General features: G+C 37.1%; 1 protein-coding gene and 1 long non-coding RNA gene across 5 annotated transcripts in view; one reads left to right on the top strand and one right to left on the bottom strand.

The window, feature by feature from the left end:
* Window positions 1-20028, bottom strand: part of LOC115209223 (protein phosphatase 1 regulatory subunit 37) — an 84320-nt gene that overhangs the window by 36787 nt on the left and 27505 nt on the right. For all 4 annotated transcript variants that reach the window (XR_004998429.1, XR_004998428.1, XM_029777493.2 and 1 more), the window contains exons 3-8: window positions 13249-13294; window positions 11490-11590; window positions 10099-10218; window positions 4821-4971; window positions 2893-3038; window positions 810-935 (exon numbers count right to left, since the gene is read on the bottom strand). Coding sequence is in view for 2 of the 4 variants with exons in the window: in XM_029777493.2 (XP_029633353.1) it covers window positions 810-935; window positions 2893-3038; window positions 4821-4971; window positions 10099-10218; window positions 11490-11590; window positions 13249-13294 (690 nt within the window). In the remaining 2 variants the exon portion in view is untranslated. The remainder of the gene's footprint in view (window positions 1-809; window positions 936-2892; window positions 3039-4820; window positions 4972-10098; window positions 10219-11489; window positions 11591-13248; window positions 13295-20028) is intronic.
* LOC118762662 lies at window positions 9959-18111 on the top strand. Its single transcript, XR_004998430.1, has 3 exons — window positions 9959-9987; window positions 13624-13629; window positions 18046-18111. It is a non-coding gene; the product is annotated as an uncharacterized LOC118762662 (long non-coding RNA).

Below are 20028 nucleotides of genomic sequence, written 5' to 3'. Positions count from 1 at the left end.
TGAAATCCAAATTGAACCAAATTCGATGACTGGCACCTGTGCTAGTGGAGTGCTAACAGTTCCAACCAAGCGGGATCACTGCCAGAGCAGGTGTCTGGCACGTAAAGAGCACCATTTGAGCGTGATTGTTGTCAGCGTTGCCTCACTGGCACTTGTGCCGGTGGCACGTGAACAAAACATTTGAGCAAGGTCGTTGCCAGTGCCGTTGGACTGACTCCTGTGCAGGTGACACTTAAAAAATACCATTTTCGAGTGTGGCTGTTGCCAGTACCGCCAGACTGGCCCTCATGCCAGTGGTACTTTAAAAGCACCCACTACACCCTCAAAGTGGTTGGCTTTAGGAAGGGCATCCAGCTGTAGAAACTCTGCCAGATCAGATTGGAGCCTGGTGCAGCCATCTGGTTTGCCAGTCCCCAGTTAAATCATTCAACCCATGCCAGCATGGAAAGCGGACGTTAAACAATGATGATGATATCCATACATACACAGATTCTTTCAGTTTCCATCTGCCAAATTCATTCATAAGGCTTTGGTTGCACAGGAATCTAGTAGAAGAAACTTGCTCATTGTGCAATGCAGTGGGATTGAACTGAAAACCACATGGTTGCAAAGCAAACCTCTTAACGACACTGTTATGTCTGTAGCTATTCGTTAAATTTTACTCTCTCTACTCTACCTTAATTTGTCTTCATATCAATGAAGCAGTAATTATTTTTATCACTAAAGCAATAAAGAAAATAGTGAAAAAGAATTTCCAACAGAATATGGATAGGAAAAGAATCACATTAAAAAAGAAAAGAAAAACTTACCAGCGCTTCTGCAAGGTATGGCATTCCTAGATGTGATATTTGATTGTTCCACAATACTAATGTATTTATTCCATTAGGGTTAAGTTTTTGACAAAGTCCTTGGCATATTTTATTTAAACCAGTATCCTAAAAAAATGAATAATACAAATAAAGATTTAATTGTTAAAATTTCAATAAGGATTGTAAAAAAGAAAAAAACTTAACAGAATTAAAATATCAGGTAGCAACCACTATTACAATTGCTTTGTGGATGGAGTCAGGCAGTGACACAAAGCTACAATTAATGTTTTGTTGCTATTTACACAACTGCTAATAATCCAAGATTATATCAATACTTTTCCTTTTTCCTTTTCCTCTTATTCATTTTTTACAATAATCCAATGTTCTGCTTTTTTTTTTTAAGCCATTTCAGTTTATTTCATTTAAGTGCCTTTAGGAAAAACAAGAACTTCACAAATTTCCCTGTTTTCCTCCAGGAATTCCCAGGCAGGCCTTGATTTTTTCCCCTTTCCAATTAAACGTTGTTTCTATCTTTTATATTGCTTTAAAACAACACATTTTCAGGCTTAGGTCTAGGCAGCCAGCTTAATTTTACCTGATAAACTGGGTTACCTACAAGTGAAATTATAAAAGTATACCTAAGGGAAAAGCAAGTCTGTTGATAAAATGTTTTGCTTATTATATTGAAGATAAAACGCGCAAGAAACTTTAGCTAAATTAGCAGGAGTGGCTGTGTGGTAAGTAGCTTGCTAGCCAACCACATGGTTCCGGGTTCAGTCCCACTGCGTGACATCTTGGGCAAGTGTCTTCTGCTATAGCCCCGGGCCGACCATAGCCTTGTGAGTGGATTTGGTAGACGGAAACTGAAAGAAGCCTATCGTATATATGTATATATATATATGTATGTGTGTGTGTGTTTGTGTGTTTACGTCCCCATCACTTAGCGGTTCGGCAAAAGAGACTGATAGAATAAGTACTGGGCTTACAAAGAATAAGTCCCGGGGTCGATTTGCTCGACTAAAGGTGGTGCTCCAGCATGGCCGCAGTCAAATGACTGAAAGAAGTTAAAGAGTTAAATTGGAGAACAATTTTGAATCTCACCAAAAGATAAAGGGATTAGGAGAAAGTCAAAATCAATATTAACCCATTTGATACCATAATTCTGTTGAAATGCAGGGCCTTTGTTTCATAATTAAATTTGAAGAATTTAGAAAAATAACTATCATAACAGGAGTGGCTGTGTGGTAAGTAGCTTGCTAACCAGCCACATGGTTCCGGGTTCAGTCCCACTGCGTGGCATCTTGGGCAAGTGTCTTCTGCTATAGCCCCAGGCCGACCAATGCCTGTGAGTGGATTTGGTAGACGGAAACTGAAAGAAGCCTGTCGTACATATGTATGTCTGGCACCTGTGCGGGTGGCACGTAAAAAGCACCCACTACTCACGGAGTGGTTGGCGTTGGGAAGGGCATCCAGCCGTAGAAACACTGCTAGATTTGACTGGGCCTGATGAAGCCTTCTGGCTTCACAGACTCCAGTAGAACCGTCCAACCCATGCTAGCATGGAAAACGGACGCTAAACGATGATGATGATGATATATATATATATATATATATATATATATATATATATATGTGTGTGTGTGTTTGTGTGCCTGTGTTTGTCCCCGATGCTGGTGTGTTTACGTCCCCGTCACTTAGCGGTTCGGCAAAAAGAGACTGATAGAATAAGTACTGGGCTTACAAAGAATAAGTCCCGGGGTTGATTTGCTCGACTAAAGGCAGTGCTCCAGCATGGCTGCAGTCAAATGACTGAAACAAGTAAAAGAGTAACTAATCTGGAGTTTGGAATATAAATTAACATGAACTTTTGATGGAAAGTTTTAATTTAGTAGGCAGGTTGTATAATAGAATTAAGGGCAGCCTCACGTTGCTTGGTATTGAAAAGGTTAAATCTAAGAAGTGGAAATGTGTGAAAAATAATATTTTAGAAAATCAAACAAATGATGACTCAGAAAGAGAGATTTTGATATTTCATACTACAGGGAAAAACACGTTAAAGAATATTTTCAGAAATGCTACCCACCTGAAGCTGATTATTTCTGAGATCAAGGAGCTGTAATTTACTGTTGAATTTAAGTAAATTTCCAATATCATTGCCATTTTTAGGACCCAGTTTATTGTCCCCAAGAAATAGCTCCTGTAATACTTCATTCCTTTTTAATGCTTCAACTGAAAAAAAAGAAAAAGAAATTTAAAAAAAAAATTAATTCAGATTGGCGCAGGAGTGGCTGTGTGGTAAGTAGCTTGCCTACCAACCACATGGTTCTGGGTTCAGTCCCACTGCGTGGCATCTTGGGCAAGTGTCTTCTGCTATAGCCTTGGGCCGACCAATGCCTTGTGAGTGGATTTGGTAGACAGAAACTGAAAGAAGCCTGTCGTATATATGTATATATATGTATGTGTGTGTATATGTTTGTGTGTCTATGTTTGTCCGTTTAGCATTGCTTGACAACCAATGCTGGTGTGTTTACGTCCCTGTCACTTAGCGGTTCGGCAAAAGAGACCGATAGAATAAGTACTGGGCTTACAAAGAATAAGTCCCGGGGTTGATTTGCTCGACTAAAGGCGGTGCTCCAGTATGGCCACAGTCAAATGACTGAAACAAGTAAAAGAGTAAAAGAGTAAAGAGTATTGGGAAATGGACATTAAGTGATGATGATGATGAATTGAAATACGAATTAAGCATCAAAATATTAAGACTGCTTCAAATTCTTCCAGCTTCAATTCACTTCAAGAAACACAAGTAAAATGATGATGATGATGATGATAACAAAATAAGATAACATTGTTGAAAACAATTTGTCAACAAAAGTATTAAATTAATAAGGGCGTTAACTTATGAAATTTACTTAAAAGGTTCAAGGATCTAATCCCATTCTGTCAAGTGTCTCTAAGTGATGCATCACAACACCTCTAAAAGTATGAAACAGTAAGAAATATCAACAGCTGTGGAATTCTAATTTCCAGCTCATTCTCATATAACTATGCTGAGGCGCAGGAGTGGCTGTGTGGTAAGTAGCTTGCTAACCAACCACATGGTTCCGGGTTCAGTCCCACTGCGTGGCATCTTGGGGAAGTACCTTCTGCTATAGCCCCGGGCCGACCAATGCCTTGTAAGTGGATTTGGTAGACGGAAACTGAAAGAAGCCTGTCGTATATATTTATATATATACATGTGTGTGTTTGTGTGTCTGTGTTTGTCCCCCTAGCATCACTTGACAACCGATGCTGGTGTGTTTACGTCCCCGTCACTTAGCAGTTCAGCAAAAGAGACCGATATAATAAGTACTGGGCTTACAAAGAATAAGTCCCGGGGTCGATTTGCTCGATTAAAAGGCGGTGCTCCAGCATGGCCGCAGTCAAATGACTGAAACAAGTAAAAGAGTAAAAGAGTAAAAGAGTAAAGAGTATCATTGCTGCATCAGTTAGAGCTAGATTAGATATTGGTGTGTAGTCTCATTTTAAATATATTATTTTATTTTAATCAAATTAAACATTAAATAAATAGAAAACAGTACATCATTTTACATCATAAAACAAACGATTAATTTGTGAGGTTCATCCTCTTCCTCCTCCTCATCATCTTCATTTAACATCTGTTTTCCATGCTGGAAAGCAGTCTGAATGGAGCTGGTAAGCTGAAGAGCTACACCTGGCTCCAGTCTGTTTTGGCTGGGTTTCTACAACTGGATGCCCTTCCTAATACCAACCACTCTAAACTACACTCTTTAGAGTGTAGTGAGAATCTTTTACATGTCACTGGAATGGGTGCCTTTTACATGCCACCAGCACTTGCCATGACCACAATTTCACTTAGCTTGATGTGTCTCTCCAAGTGCAGCAAATCGCCAGAAGCCTCATAGATTGAAGTATATATTGTCTAAGTAATCAAACATAGAAAAGGTAAAGCTGCAATAAAATGAAATTAAATATTTATAAAATTCAACTAACCAAGAACAAGCAAACAGTTTTCTGTTATAGAAGTATTTTCAAGATGAAGGACAGTTAAATTGGAACCCAATTTCAGAGATCGACCAAATATGGTTATAATACAATCATTTAGTTGACAACCTCGAGCATCCAGATAATGAAGACTGGGAGTCTGTGGAAGATAATAATAAGGATAATGTCATGAAATAACCATAATATTATGAAAATACTCTTCAATAATTAAACTGCCTTCTTACAATATTAAATTCTTTTTTTGACTACCATAAAAACCTATGTAATTTGCACACCTGTGTAATTTAAGGAGGTATTTTCAGGATAAAATTTATTAAAAAAAGCTTCTACTCATGTAAACTTCACACCCAAAAGTTTTCAGAATTGCTAATATAGCCAGGGAAAAAAGGTTTCCAATTTAGTTGTATTTAGCATAATTTCACTTACTTATGATTAGATTTTATTAAATTTTCATTAAATAAAAATAATTTCTGTTTAACAGGTATCACATTAAAGCTATTAAATTACAGTGTTTGAGTTGTTTATAATAAACTTTATTTTTACACTAGCCTAAGTACCCGGCATTGTTCGGAAGTTTAAAGAATGCTAAAGGAAATAAATATATTTATTCTGATAAAAAAGATATTTTCAGAAAAATTCTATCAGATAATGTGAGTATAAACAAAGTAATTAAAACAAATCCTGAAATGAGGGCAGCAATATGGCAGAATCGTTAGCACGCTGGGCTAATTGCTTAGCAACATTTTGTCCATCTTTACGTTCTGAGTTCAAATTCTGCCGAGGTCGACTTTGCCTTTTATCCTTTTAAGGCGCAGGAGTGGCTGTGTAGTAAGTAGCTTGCTTACCAGCCACATGGTTCTGGGTTCAGTCCCACAGCGTGGCACCTTGGGCAAGTGTCTTCTACTATAGCCTCGGGCCGACCAAAGCCTTGAGAGTGGATTTGGTAGACGGAAACTGAAAGAAGCTCATCGTATATATGTATATATATATATATATATTTTTTTTTTTCTAGTTTCAGCTCAGAGCTGCAGCCATGCTGATGCACCGCCGTGAGATATATATGATATATATATATATATATCATGGACGTTAAACGATGATGATGATGAGATATATATATATATATATATATATATGCATGTGTGTGTGTATATGTGTGTCTGTGTTTGTCCCCCAACATTGCTTGACAACCGATGCGGGTGTGTTTATGTGCACGTAACTTAGCGGTTCAGCAAAAGAGACAGATACAATAAGTACTAGGCTTACAAAGAATAAATCCTGGGGTTGATTTTTTTGACTAAAGGCAAATGACTGAAAAAAGTAAAAGAGTAACTGCTAAATATACAATGTTTTCAGTGTGTCCTGTAATTGGAGTACAAAGAAAAAAAGTTTTGGGACTTCCTACTGGTGAACATCCTCCATATAATTGTCCATGAGAGAAGCAAGGAGAAGCAAGGTTAAGCCCAACAGCATTGAGAGATTGGGCTTGAGATTTGTTTATGGATGTAGCAAAACTTAGTTTCACTGGGTGGGAACTGGAGCTGTTTCAATTTACAGGTGATGTTAGATGGGATTAATGGGATCTGTGGAATGAAGACATCGTCACCCTTGTATTTCCCAAGAGAAATGAATTTTGGTGGTAAGGATTAAACATATTGCTTCATTATCACAATTAAAAAATGATTATCTTTACTTTAAAGAAGAAGAGGTGGAGGTCGTAGACGTATGATGGAGAATTATTCAATATCGTGTTTGCTTCTATCAGAATTGTTTACCTTTGAAGCGAAAAAAACAAAACCGACATATGCGACAGGTATGTAAAATGTATTTCTAGCTTTGAAACAAAAGTTTAAAATTTAGTGCCCCCCACCCCCGAACCTTCCCCAAGTAACGAAAAGCTTTCATGCCAAATTTGGTACACATTGATCCAGCGGCTTTGCCGTGCAGAACAATAAGCTGTATAGCTACAGGGAGACTGTAGATCGATTTCAAATCAGAGGTAGGACCAATATCTAAGTAGAAATAGTCACATCGGATTTCAATATGAAATATCAAGTGTACTCTGGCTAATTTTATTAGGTCCATTCCACGAACAATTATTTGAATAACTCATGTCAATATCTCTAACTTACGTCACAGGAATATTGAACTTTAAAACTTATAAAGTTTATCATATAAATTGAAAGATATCCTACAGTGTATAAGTGTGTGTCTGTATGAAGACCTTTCGTTATTTAAAAACCTGACTGTTTCTTTTTCGTTAAATCTCTTGTTTCATTATCACAATTAAAAAGTGTTTCAGCATTGTTTACCTTTAAAGCGAAAAAACAAAACCCGACATGATCTCCAGGCAGTCAAATTTGGTACAGATTGATCCAGTGGTTTGGCCATGAATAGAGGAAACACACAAGCTTCAAGCATATAGTTTCCATCCGGATATTGTACGATGGGTTGGTGCCTTCCTCTCAGATCGCTCCTTCCAAGTCCAAGTTAATGGTTTGCGGTCCGACGTCTCCAGTGCGAGCAGTGGCGTGCCTCAAGGTTCAGTGCTTGGACCCTTGTTGTTCTTAGTCTTCATAAATGACTTGCCCGACGACCTCACGCAACACACCCTTCTATTTGCCGACGATATCAAACTGGTCGCTCCTCGCGGTAATATAGAGGATCTTCGTTGATGCCTCCACCAAATTTGGAAGTGGTCTAACCATTGGGACCTGTGTCTGAACGTGTCAAAGTGCTGTCATCTGCCTGTCGGCTCTACTCCTGCAACTCAACTTGATTTCGAGCCGGGTCGTCTGCTGCTGGAGAGGACCGATCAGGTAAAGGACCTAGGTATCTTGGTGGATTCCTCCTTTTCGCCTTCGGCCCAGTGCGTCCATGCTGCCAACAAAGCACGCGGAATTCTGTTCTTAATTCGATGGTCATTCGGAATGCTCACAGCAGCCATATTCCTACCACTCTATGTCACGCTGGTGAGACCCATATTGGAGTATGGGATTCAAACCTCTTCTCCTTATCTCCTCAAAGACATACAGCATCTCGAAAGAGTCCAGAAGCTGGCTACCCGCATGGTTCATGGTCTCAAAAATTTGTCCTACGAAGAAAGGCTGAGGACGCTCGACCTTTATTCTCTTGAAAAACACCGCCGCCGTAGTGATCTCATTCTCGCCCACAACATCATAAGCGGAAAGTGTAACCTCTCGAAAGAGCTGTTCTTCACTCCTGCTCCAGAGCGTCGGCTGCGGGGTCATTCCGAAACGCTCTACCTGTGACGATTTCATCTCAATCGAAGGAGAGGAGCTTTCTCCGTCCGGGTTGCGGATCCGTGGAACAAGCTGCCAGACGAGATGGTAAAGATGCCGACGACTGCTTTGTTCAAAGCCTCCCTTGACCTCAAGTGGCCTGAACTCTTTACATGAACACCACCCTGTACTTAACTCCATGTCCCCCTACATGGCCTTGCTATTTGCTTTTGAGCCAAATTAACTAACTAACTAACTAACACACACACAGAGGATTTTAGTCCAATCTTTAGCATACTGCTGTATATCTTCTCAAATCACGATCACAGGAAAAGTTGTTGATAAGAATTACCAACAAAAACAAAGCTGATAAATATGCACAGGTGTTGCAAATTAAGTTTAATTACCATTAATTATTAATGGTTTTAGCAAATTTGTACAGAAAAAGTAAGCATTATACCGTCCAGCATAAATAAAAGTCAACTTCATTTCAACAGAAAAAATGAGGGCTTAAATAAGCCCTTATTTTTTCTGTAAAAACCTATTCTGACATTAAATGAGTCAACTTCTGGTGCGAATGTTTACGTTTTGTATGTCTTTTTGCAACAAAAAAACAAAAAATTCTGGAAACGATTTACTCATGTAATTTACGCACCCCTAAAGTTTATTTTTATTTTTGCAAAAAAAAAAATGCACAAATTACATGGGTTTTTATGGTATCTACATTTAAGACTGTCAATTAAACCATATATCATCCACTCTCTTTACATCAGTGCAGTAGGAAAACAAAAAAATTCTATATACCAAAGTATATTTATGTGTTTGACATATATACATTGGTGTAGAATTAATTTTGGGATTATAATGTAAGTTCTTGGCAAACAGCATAAGTATTAGACTATTATCAAGCTTAGTTTATCTTGACCTTCAGCAGAGTGACTGTACTTACAAAAAGTATGACCTAGTTTAGAAGTGGATATACAAACTTACTAATTGGTAGAAGTTTGACACTAGTTTCATCTAATGAGAATTTATAATAGCCCTAAAATTAACACAAATATGTAAATTATAAATTAGCTTATCAGCTTATAAGTTAACAACTTTTTTTCCACAGATTATAGCTATCATATCTCTGAGAAAAACAAGGTTCAGTACGGCTGGTTGGCAATTAGAGAGGCCGGAAACTGTTCTAATACCCATGCTGTTTGGCTGAGAATTTGCAGTATATTGCCATAAATTTATTCCACAGAAAGACTGCATATAAATACACTTCAATAAGCTGAAATTTTCAATTTACCATACAGGACTAAAAACTTGTTTTCAAATGTTGATTTTTATTTTAAAAGTTACATTTACATACACACACACATATACACAGATATATATATACATATATATAAATTCAAAATGGCTGAAGAAGATTAGCATTACGCTTGAAACTCAGGTAGCAATGAATTTGAATTGAAGGCCATGTTGGAGCAAACTTATATAGGTGCAGAAGTGGCTGTGTGGTAAGTAGCTTGCTTCCCAACCAGATGGTTCTGGGTTCAGTTCCACTGCGTGGCACCTTGGACATGTGTCTTCTACTATAGGCTTGGACCAACCAAAGACTTGTGAGTGGATTTGACAAACGGAAACTGAAAGAAGCCCGTCGTTTATGCATGTTGTGTGAGTGTGTGCGCACGCATGCGTGTATATATGTTTGTGTGTGTGTTTGCCCCCACTCAACATTGCTTGACAACTGATGTGTTTATGTTTCTGTAACTTAGCGGTTCGGCAAAAGAGACCGATAGAATAAGTACTAGGCTTACAAAGAATAAGTCTTGGGGTCATTTTGCTTGACTAAAGGCAGTGCTCCAGCATGGCCGCAGTCAAATGACTGAAACAAGAATAAAAGAATACACACACACAAAGTTATGTACATTATTTATCTTCTGATTTTTTTGATATCACAACTTCTATCAATATTTCAAAGTTTACATACTGAAATGACTGCAAAAATGTAAATAAAAATTGCAATAAACCTTTCGGATCATATTTGAGCAGGCTTGCCATCCTCTAATTCCAATATCTTTATTAAAAGACATATTCAGTTTCATTGTGGAATCATAGTACTCAATCATATCAAAAAGAGCTTCAGCAGTCTGCAAATAAATGGAAACAAAAAGTGATTTTTACTAAAATAATAATAATAAAAAGACTAAGGTTTTTCAGTTTGCCTTTATGTAAATATAACTTATGATTTAATTCATTTTGTCTTATTCATAGTAAAACTCATATCAGTCCCAAGCAATCAGTTAATTCTTGTATTTTCTTGAACCTATTTATGGCATTGTTCATCTTCAATTACCAAATATTTTAATAATTCCCATCAGCTATTTTCACAAAACTGTGTTGTTTCATACATGACATGCTTTCAATTGTTAAATCTCTTCTTAGTTCCGTAGTTTGTTTTTAGTCATCATGACCAAGGCCATGTGGGAGCAAAAATCATCTTCAGAAATTGAATGCTATATCTCCCTCATGTGTATGATGGAATCTCTGATTGAAGGCCTCTCTGCTTTGATTGTGGCTTTTTGCAGAAAGTTGACAAAGAATGATAGAAATAAATGTAGCTAGATGCTTTATAAATGTCTGAGGAAAACTTTAGCCATGTTTCATAGTCCTTTTGGAAGATGATAGGATTACATTTTTGAAAAAATTCTACAGGCCCTCATTCGTTCCATGCTAGCCAGTGTTACTTTCATGTGAAATCTAATTGCTTAGACCTACTATTTTTTTTGTCTATTACGGATTTATCACACGTGCTGTGTACTTGACCTACAGTACTTATAACACTTCACATTCATTGTATGTCATCAGAAGCAGCATTGTTTTTTAATGTCATCTTTTCTATGCTTGCATGAATAAGACACAATTTATTGAGACAAATTTTCTGTGGTCAGAGGCTTCTGTTGTCAACCATTACCAGTTCCAAGCAAGGTAATATTTTCTCTTAGGCTGAACATGTTTTCACAAGTAGGATTTGTATGAAGGTGACATTTGTTTACAATTAGCATGCAATGTCAGGTCAAGGTGACATACATACACACACCTATATATAATGGGCTTCTTTTCAGTTTCCATTTACTTAAATTTATTGACGAGGCATTGGTTGACCTGGAGCTATAGTAGAGCCTGATCAAGATGCTGTGTAGTGGGGCCGAACCCAAAGTCACATGGTTGTAAAGCAAACGTATTAGCTTCACAGTCATGCCTCACATACATAAAATATCAGACAAAAACCCAAATAGCTTTATGTAGTAACATAATTAAAAAAGAAAAATATTAAATTAATCAAAGAAGTATTTCAAAACTAAGTAAACTTCAATGAAATATTAATCCAAATGTGACAAACTAACAAATAAAATATTACCCCATCGTCCAAATCACAAATTTTAAGAACAATACTTTCAAACTGAACTCTTCGAAAGACTTCTTCCAGAGCTTCACAATGTTTATGATCCAACTGTTCACCTTGAAAGACAAGAATATTTATTTCAAAATACATGTATTTTATCTGAGATAAAATGAATGAAGACTATTCTATTCACAGTTACAAATAACAATTTAGTAATTAAGAATAAACACTGAGATAAATAGGTATTTTTTCCAGGAATACAACCTCTTTCTTTCAATAGGATTCATCGACACCTTAGAGAATAATTTCTCATTAATTATATTGCAAATTGCTATTTCATATCTATTAGCAACAATTCATAATTAGATTGTTTTGCAGCAATACTTGTTAGGCAAGTGGCTTGATCTGAGATCATGGAAAGCGGACGTTAAACCCCAATACTCAACTGGTACTTATTTTATCAACCCTAAAAAGATGAAAGGCAAAGTCAACCTTGGCAGAAATTGAACTCAGAATATAAAGACAAACAAAACACTGCCAAATATTTTGCCTGGCATGCTAACGATTCTACCTTACGCTATATTACAACAGTAAGAAACAAATTTCTCAACTATCTTTTAAAAATGTGAGAATATGAACATTAGCAATTATAAACATGTTCTTTAGACCAAATCTGTGACCAACCAGTCTATTTATATGTGTAGAACTACAGTATCTAATGTGCCCTTTCATTGAAAAATAGTAGGATGTGACTTGAGGGAGATTTGGCTGCTAGAAATAGCAGCCTAATGTATTTAATAATTTCATGAAGAATAAGACTTGTGAAATTATTGCAATACACTAGCAAGCACCATAGAGAAAACAAAGAGTACAAGCTGGTTGTAGCCAATTCATTTGACTTACATCTTTTATATGTTGAGTAAAAGTATGAACACCAATACATTTATTCCTTAAAGTCAAAATTGACAAATCAACTATTGGTAAAGACTGTGACTTTCAAATAATTAACTATTTGACTCTACATAATTTACCAAAGTACAATATAATAACAAAGTTTATCTTATGTAATTTTTGTTGAGAGGTTACAGCTCTGGTACTACAGACGTGTGATTAGAATGTTGCAGGAAAGAATTGCAAGATGAATTCTTCAAGCCGAGCCAACTGGCAAGAGACCTAGGGATAGACCAATAATGAAATGGTTGGAAAATATCCATAGTCACAGTTGGTTACACTTGGGAATCCAGCCAGAAAGTCTAATGACATTTGCTTCTGATACAACCCTATGGAGGAGGTGCCTGAGGATTCTACCCTTATGAACCTCCCAGTGAAGAAGAAAGATGGAGGGATTAAAATAAAAATAGAAATAAAAGTAAAAAAAAAGAAAAGAAAAGAACAAAGAGAAAGTTGAAGATGTATTTATTTTCATAGTCCTATCTCATAGAGGTGAAATAGCCAAGTGGATAAAGCATTGCACTACTAGCTCATGTGATAAGAATCCAAATCTAGTATGAAGAAGTAGTTGTGTTTTGGTAGTAAACTTCTACATTCTTCAAAAGAGCTAATGAACAGAATTCACTATAACCTTTGGACTTGTTACCTGCAATACACTGGACTTGCTAGCAACAATGTCCAGTCTATGTGGAGTTTTATCTGTCAATATTACATGATTCAAGAGTTAATCTTTTCAACCGTTTCATCAAAAGATACGTGTTGTGATAATTATTTGGAACATAAAGGTTCTTTATTAATCAAATAGAATTTTAAAATTATTTACCTTGAAGAACGAAAGATTTATGCCTATTCCAGCAATTTTTTACATTCTGTAAAAAAAGAGAAAGAAGAATATATGATAGTTTTTTTTTAGTATACTCAGAAAATTTAGATATAGTCACCACTGAAAAGTTAGAAAAATTTTAGCTTTATTTTGTAAAATTTATTATTTGCTATGACAAGAAATTGGCACTACCTGTTGGTTTTTGACATCAAACATATAAACACACATAAAACAACAATAGGTAGCAAAGTACATATCTGGAATATCAAAGAAATATGATTTTCATGACAAAAATAGCAACATTTATTCCTTTAGAAATATATACATAGAGAGGGAGAGAGGCAGAATGTGTGTGAACGTGCAGATTCAAATGAGTCACTGGTTATCTGGGGCATGGAGGGGCATGGGTGGAAAGGAATAGGAGTTATAGAAATATAAGGAAAGATGAAGAGAAAAAACAATGTCATTTCATACTTGAAAAAAAAAACAAACTTTCTCATTATTTGTCATTAACTATTTGGAACGAAAGCTTATTCAGGCTGCTTCTTTGAAGATGGAGTCACTTAAGAGGTATAAAAGAATAAAGGTTTTCTTATTAAAATTCTGTTAAAAAATATATGAATCTCAGTAAAGAAAAGCAATTCATATACTCTCAAAGATATTAATTATTTTGTCTTGCTAGCACAAAAATGATCCAATTGTCCTGAATGGATTGATTTAATGGTGAAAGAAATGTCATTATTCATCTGCCTACTTATTTTCATGTGATACTTTGATGTTATGTATCCCATTGCTAATGTTACATAAAATATTATTTGAATGCCTTGATTAGATGCATTAAGATGCATCTTGTGAAGGGCATGTTTGCAGATTAAGTAACGCAGGCAACACATTCTAAAGAACAACCAAAAGATCTAATGGAAAGTTGCCCACCACCATCAGAGCGTGCTAAGACTTCAGCTTAAAAGCCACAGTGTCAGACCAATTCCTTTCATCCAACACATTGGTTGAACATTCTTCCTCCACTACCATTATTGTCAACAACTGAAAAGTGAAGTAGTCCTTGAGTTCACATACCTTAGCTCTGTTATCACAGACAGAATCTCTCTTAAATCTGTGATTAACAGATGGATTGGTAGACAGAACAACCTCAACACTTACTAGGCTAACAAAGAGTCTGGGAGAACAGTAAACTAATGACATACACCATAGTTATACTATACATAGCCTGTATCTCCACTACACTACTTAATGAAAGCAAGACCTGGAGCCTTTACTCCACACAAGGGCAGCATTTCAATGCTTTCTACCTTCACAGCCTGAGATGCAGCCTAGACATGAAATAGATTGACCAAGTCTCCAACAATTAGGTTTTATCTTGTGCCCAAATATCCAACCCCTTTATGCTGCTCCAACAAGGATGTTTCCTTGGCTGGGCCATATACTCTCTACGTCAAATTGAAGGATCCTGAAAGACCTGCATCAGAGGGAGTTAGCCTCTGATAAGAGAGCATACTCTTGTTTTAAATGTCTACAAATCAAACAAAGTTATTGGATATGAACATAAAGAAATGAAAGGAGATTGTGATCATTTTTGGTATTGAACTAGAGAGGAGAAACTGAGACTTGCTGCTGTAGAAAAGTGTACTGAATGAAAAGCAACACCAGGACAACGCTAAGCAGATAATGCTTTCAGATACAATCACAGCAACTGGAATTGTCAATGCTGAGTTGTCCTCTATAGCCACAGTAGATGCAACTTTACCAATTCTCCAACAAAACCAGGTACAAGTTTTGGATCCCTACCAAGGTTTTCCAAGCATAGATTCATAGTCTAACAAGACTAATGGCTGCCATACACACTCAATAAATATATTGTTATTATGGGGATTACCTCACAAATATTATGAAAATATTTTTGTATACAGAATACATCATCGTTTAACGTCCGCTTTCCATGCTAGCATGGGTTGGACGGTTCAACTGGGGTCTGGCAAGCCCGAAGGCTACACCAGGCCAGTCAGATCTGGCAGTGTTTCTACAGCTGGATGCCCTTCCTAACGCCAACCACTCCGAGAGTGTAGTGGGTGATTTTATGTGCCACCAACACAGGTGCCAGACGAGGCTGGCAGACGGCCACGCTCGGATGGTGTTTTTTATGTGCCACCGACACAGGTGCCAGACGGTATTTAATTTAATTTATATGACTTTTATCTCTAATTGATGACCTTGCTCTAATTACTGAGTCACTATCAGAGCTAGAGGAAAAGTTTCAGGTGTGAAAACAAGGATTAGAATTGAAGGGCCTTAGAGTCAACCTAGCAAAAACCAAAGTCCTAATAAGTAGGAAGGCAGGCAAACCACAAATCCCTTCAGGTAGATGGTCCTGCTCGATCTGTAGAAAAGGCATAGGTAGAAACTTCATAAGATATACCCAGTGTAAGCTATGGACACATAAGAGGTGCAGCAATATCAAAAGAAGGCTAATTGGGAAGATAGTTTTTGAATGTGGCAGATGCTCAGGAGCAATAAACACTGAAAATGTGCAGAGAACAGCTTCTGTCACATTCCAGGGAGAAAAACTATAAGTAGTTGATAGCTTCCATTACCTAGGTGACCAAGTCAGTAGCAGGGGTGGATGCTCTGAGAGTGTAGCTGCTAGAATAAGAATAACCTGGGCAGAGTTCAGAGAGATCCTACCTCTGCTGGTGACAAAGGGCTTCTCGCTCAGAGTAAAAGGTAGACTGTATGATGCATGTGCGCGAACAGCCATGCTACATGGCAGTGAAAGATGGGCCATGACTGCTGAGGACAGGTAAGCTCTGCTGGATGTGTAATGTCAGTGTGCATACACAACAGAGTGTAAGCACCCTGAGAGAAAAGTTGGATTTAAGAAGCATCAGATGTGGTGTGCAAGAGAGACGACTGCACTGGTATGGTCATGTGTTGCGAATGAATGAGGACAGCTGTGTGAAAAAGTGTCACACCCTAGCAGATGAGGGAATCTGTGGAAGAGGTAGACCCAGGAAAACCTGGGATGAGGTGGTGAAGCATGACCTTTGAACATTGGGCCTTACCAAGGAAATGACTAGTGACCAGAACTTTTGGAGATATGCTGTGCTTGAGAAGACCGGACAAGCCAAGTGAGACCATATGCCATTGGGTGTAACCAGCTCATTTATAAATACCCCTCATTTATGGACAATAAACCTTGCTTGTGAAGCAAGTGAAATCAAAATCAAAATTGCTGACGTGGCTGATGATAGTACTGCCTGATTGGCACTCGTGCCAGTGGAACGTTAAAAGCACATCTGAACGTGGGGTGTAATCGGCCCACTTATGAGTACCTCTCATTTATTGGACAATGAACTTAGCTTGCAAAGACCTATTGAGGCAAGTGTAAACAAACCAAAATTGTTGAAGTGGCTGATGACAGTACCAACTGATTGGCACTTGTGCCAGTGAGTATTGCCTGATTGGCGCTCGTACCAGTGGAACGTTATAAGCACATCCGAGCGTGACCGTTACCAGGGCCATGGATTATTGCCAGCGTTGCCTTACTGGCACATGTGCCAGTGGCAAAAGAAAAACAACATTCGAGTGTGGTCATTGCCAGTACCGCTGGACTGGCTGCTGTACAGGTACCACGTAAAAACACCTTTTGAGCATGGTCATTGCCAGAAGTGTCTGACTGGCCCTTATCCGGTGGCACATAAAAAGTACCCACTACTCTCAGAGCAGTTGACATTAGGAAGGGCATCCAGCTGTAGAAACTTTGCCAGATCAGACTGAGCCTGGTGCAGCCTCTGACTCACCAGTTCTCAGTCAAACCATCCAACTCATGCCAAAATGGAAAGCGGACGTTAAAAGATGATGATGATAATGATGATGATGATGACTATGACGATGATGATGATGATGATGATGATGATGATGATGATAATGACGATGATGATAAGGATGATGATAAGGATGATGATGATAAGGATGATGATGATGACTTTTATCTCCCAATGGCACATAGTTGCTCTTATGCAGAAGATTTGAGCGGCTCTCCGTTGTGTTTCACAGTATCTTATAGATGTTGCGCTTCAATAATTCCTGCCTGTCTGATATTACAACACAATAGAATTTTGTAATGAAATGATTGAAGCAATTCTGTGTAATTCATTGATCTTTATTGTTATTTTACACCATGCTAGAAATTCTCTTCAACTTTGGATACTCTTGGATTTGCAGTTTACCAAACACCAGTGGAGATACTGGATTGTTTACCTGTTGATTTGTGTTTTTCCATTAATGTGGTGTGTTTCATTTTGATAGGCACCCCAGTGTTAACTGATCCCCTTTAAACTGTGCGTGTGCATGTGTGTGCGTGTGTAAAACAAAAATGAGCTAAGAGAAATAAATTAGGGTGTCATGTATTTGAACAACATAGAAAAATACAAGTATATCAAATACCATATAACATAAATTCTTGATTTATTGAAATTATCCCTGTCTCTAAAAAATGTGTCATAATTACCAAATGGCAATTACACTATATATACATACACACATATATATATATATCATAATCATCCTCATCAGCAACAAATATTTGCATCCACATGTCTGTGATGGCATGGGTGGGATAGTTTTTGTAAGACAGCGTTTTATAAGCAGATACCTTTCTTGCTGCCAACAAGCAGTGGTCTTGTACATACTCAACTAGATATCAACAGCAGGCGACCATTATTTCCACTTATCTATTTTATATACATAATACGTGTGCACTTGCATGTGTACAGATTGGAGTATACAGTATTATAGATCCATTACAGCCAATCCTACCAATTGGTTTTGCACAGGATATTAGATAACCAGATTATGTATAACTGTGTTCATCAGAGATGGCTAATATAAAAAAAATAGCTACTGTAATGCATCTATAAATATTTTATACTTTGGTTAGTATAACCAATGTACTGAAAAATATACAAGTGTGTATTTTTCTGACTTACTTTCCAGACTGGTGTGTGTGAGAGAGAGGGAGAGGGAGAAAGAGACGGGGGGAGAGGAATACAGAGCCAGACTAAGAACAATGTGGAAAATTTTCAGGGAGCTATTATTACTTTTGGCAAAAAGGGGTTTCTACCTTTGAGTGAAGATTGTTTTGTACATTGCTTTTGCATGTCTGAAGTGCAATACTGCATTGCAGCAAGACTGACATTAAATACAGAGGATGAGTGGAGGTTGGAGAGGAATGGAGTATGCTCTAATGACTATATAATGTATATGAATGAGAAAAACTGGTCATATGAGAAATTTGATGTATTGGGGACAAGAGACAACTGTGTTGATATGGACTGTGTAATATGTACAAATGATGAGAGATGAGTGAAGAAGTGCCAAGAGATCCATGTGGAAGGAAACCGTGCAAAAGGATCATCAAGCAGATGTGGTGAAAGGCAATTTCAGGATGTTGCACCTCAGAAAGAAGATGACAAAGGAACACAACAAATGGCAAGGTGCTGTGTTGGGGCAGACCAGTGGAAAAGCAGATATAGATGATGGTGATGATGATGATGATGTTGATGATGCCGGTGGTGATTATGTTGACAAGAACTAGAGTAAAGGTTGTTTCTAAAATGTCTCTGTTTATTTTATTTTTAGTTCATAAAATAAAACAAGAAAACAAGAAATAGAGACTCAACAGCTATTAGATACATATAGGAACACTAAAACATGTTTTAACTGGACAATTGTTTCATGAGCAAAGGTTTCTGCAACTTAAATATATTTATTGAAAACATGACTTCATTTTTCTAATGAATGCAATATGATTATTTTTTTTAATTCTCTATCACAACAGGTGAACAATAGCCTCATTAATTTCAGGCTTCCAACGAGCCAATTACTGGTTCACTACATTTCTGATGGTGAGAGAGACAAGAGTGTAACCTGATGCAAAATAAATATTGTGAAGGACTCTTAACCCTTTTGTTACCTTACTTCCGCACACTACCTCTGTTTCAATTAATTTTGAAAATAATGAAAGATATATGATATAACCTTGCAGTTAACAAGCTGGTGTTGGGAAGAAATTAGCATGAAATTTTAAAGGGAGGTTTTAATTTAGATCACTTTTAAATGGGGAATTTGTGTAACAGAAGCAAGGGCAGTCCCAAAAAAGGTTGGTATCAAAAGAGTGAAGCTAATACAAAATAAGTTCCTTTGATTATCATTTAGTAGCCAGTGACAAGTGTTTTCTATAAAATGGTTAACCATACCCTACAAAAATCTAACAAGCTCTTTGACATATACTTTTTCAATGTTCTGAAAACCACATAGATGTGTAACATTCCACTTCAAAGTTAAAAACATTATGGACCAAAAGAATTTTTACATATTAATCAAGACCCAACCATGTCCCAACATTGAATGCTATTTCCATAACTAGGACAAGGCAGTACAACTTTTGAATATAAGAAAAGAAAAAAGATATTTTCATATATAATAAATTCTTCACTGAACAAGTTCTACTTCTTGCACAATATCTGTCTGTTGTGTTTTACCATTGCCTTCTACAATTACTACACACAGTGGGCCTATTTCTGTCAATCTATATAAGGATTCACTAAGGCCAAATATATGATGCTGTACATGGTTAGTTGAAGGGAGAAATGAAAAGAGAGAGCAAAGAGTGTTAGTGGTGGGAGCTAGGAGAAAGGCAGAGCTATAATATTATGGGATTAAATAGTTAGTTAAAGAAAGATAGAAAGATAGAAAGAGGGAGTA

The sequence above is a fragment of the Octopus sinensis genome, linkage group LG3 (assembly GCF_006345805.1).
Source record: "Octopus sinensis linkage group LG3, ASM634580v1, whole genome shotgun sequence".
In the NCBI taxonomy this organism is placed as follows: domain Eukaryota; kingdom Metazoa; phylum Mollusca; class Cephalopoda; order Octopoda; family Octopodidae; genus Octopus; species Octopus sinensis.
Note: the sequence above shows the minus strand (reverse complement) of the source record. Positions and strands in the feature narration are given on the sequence as shown.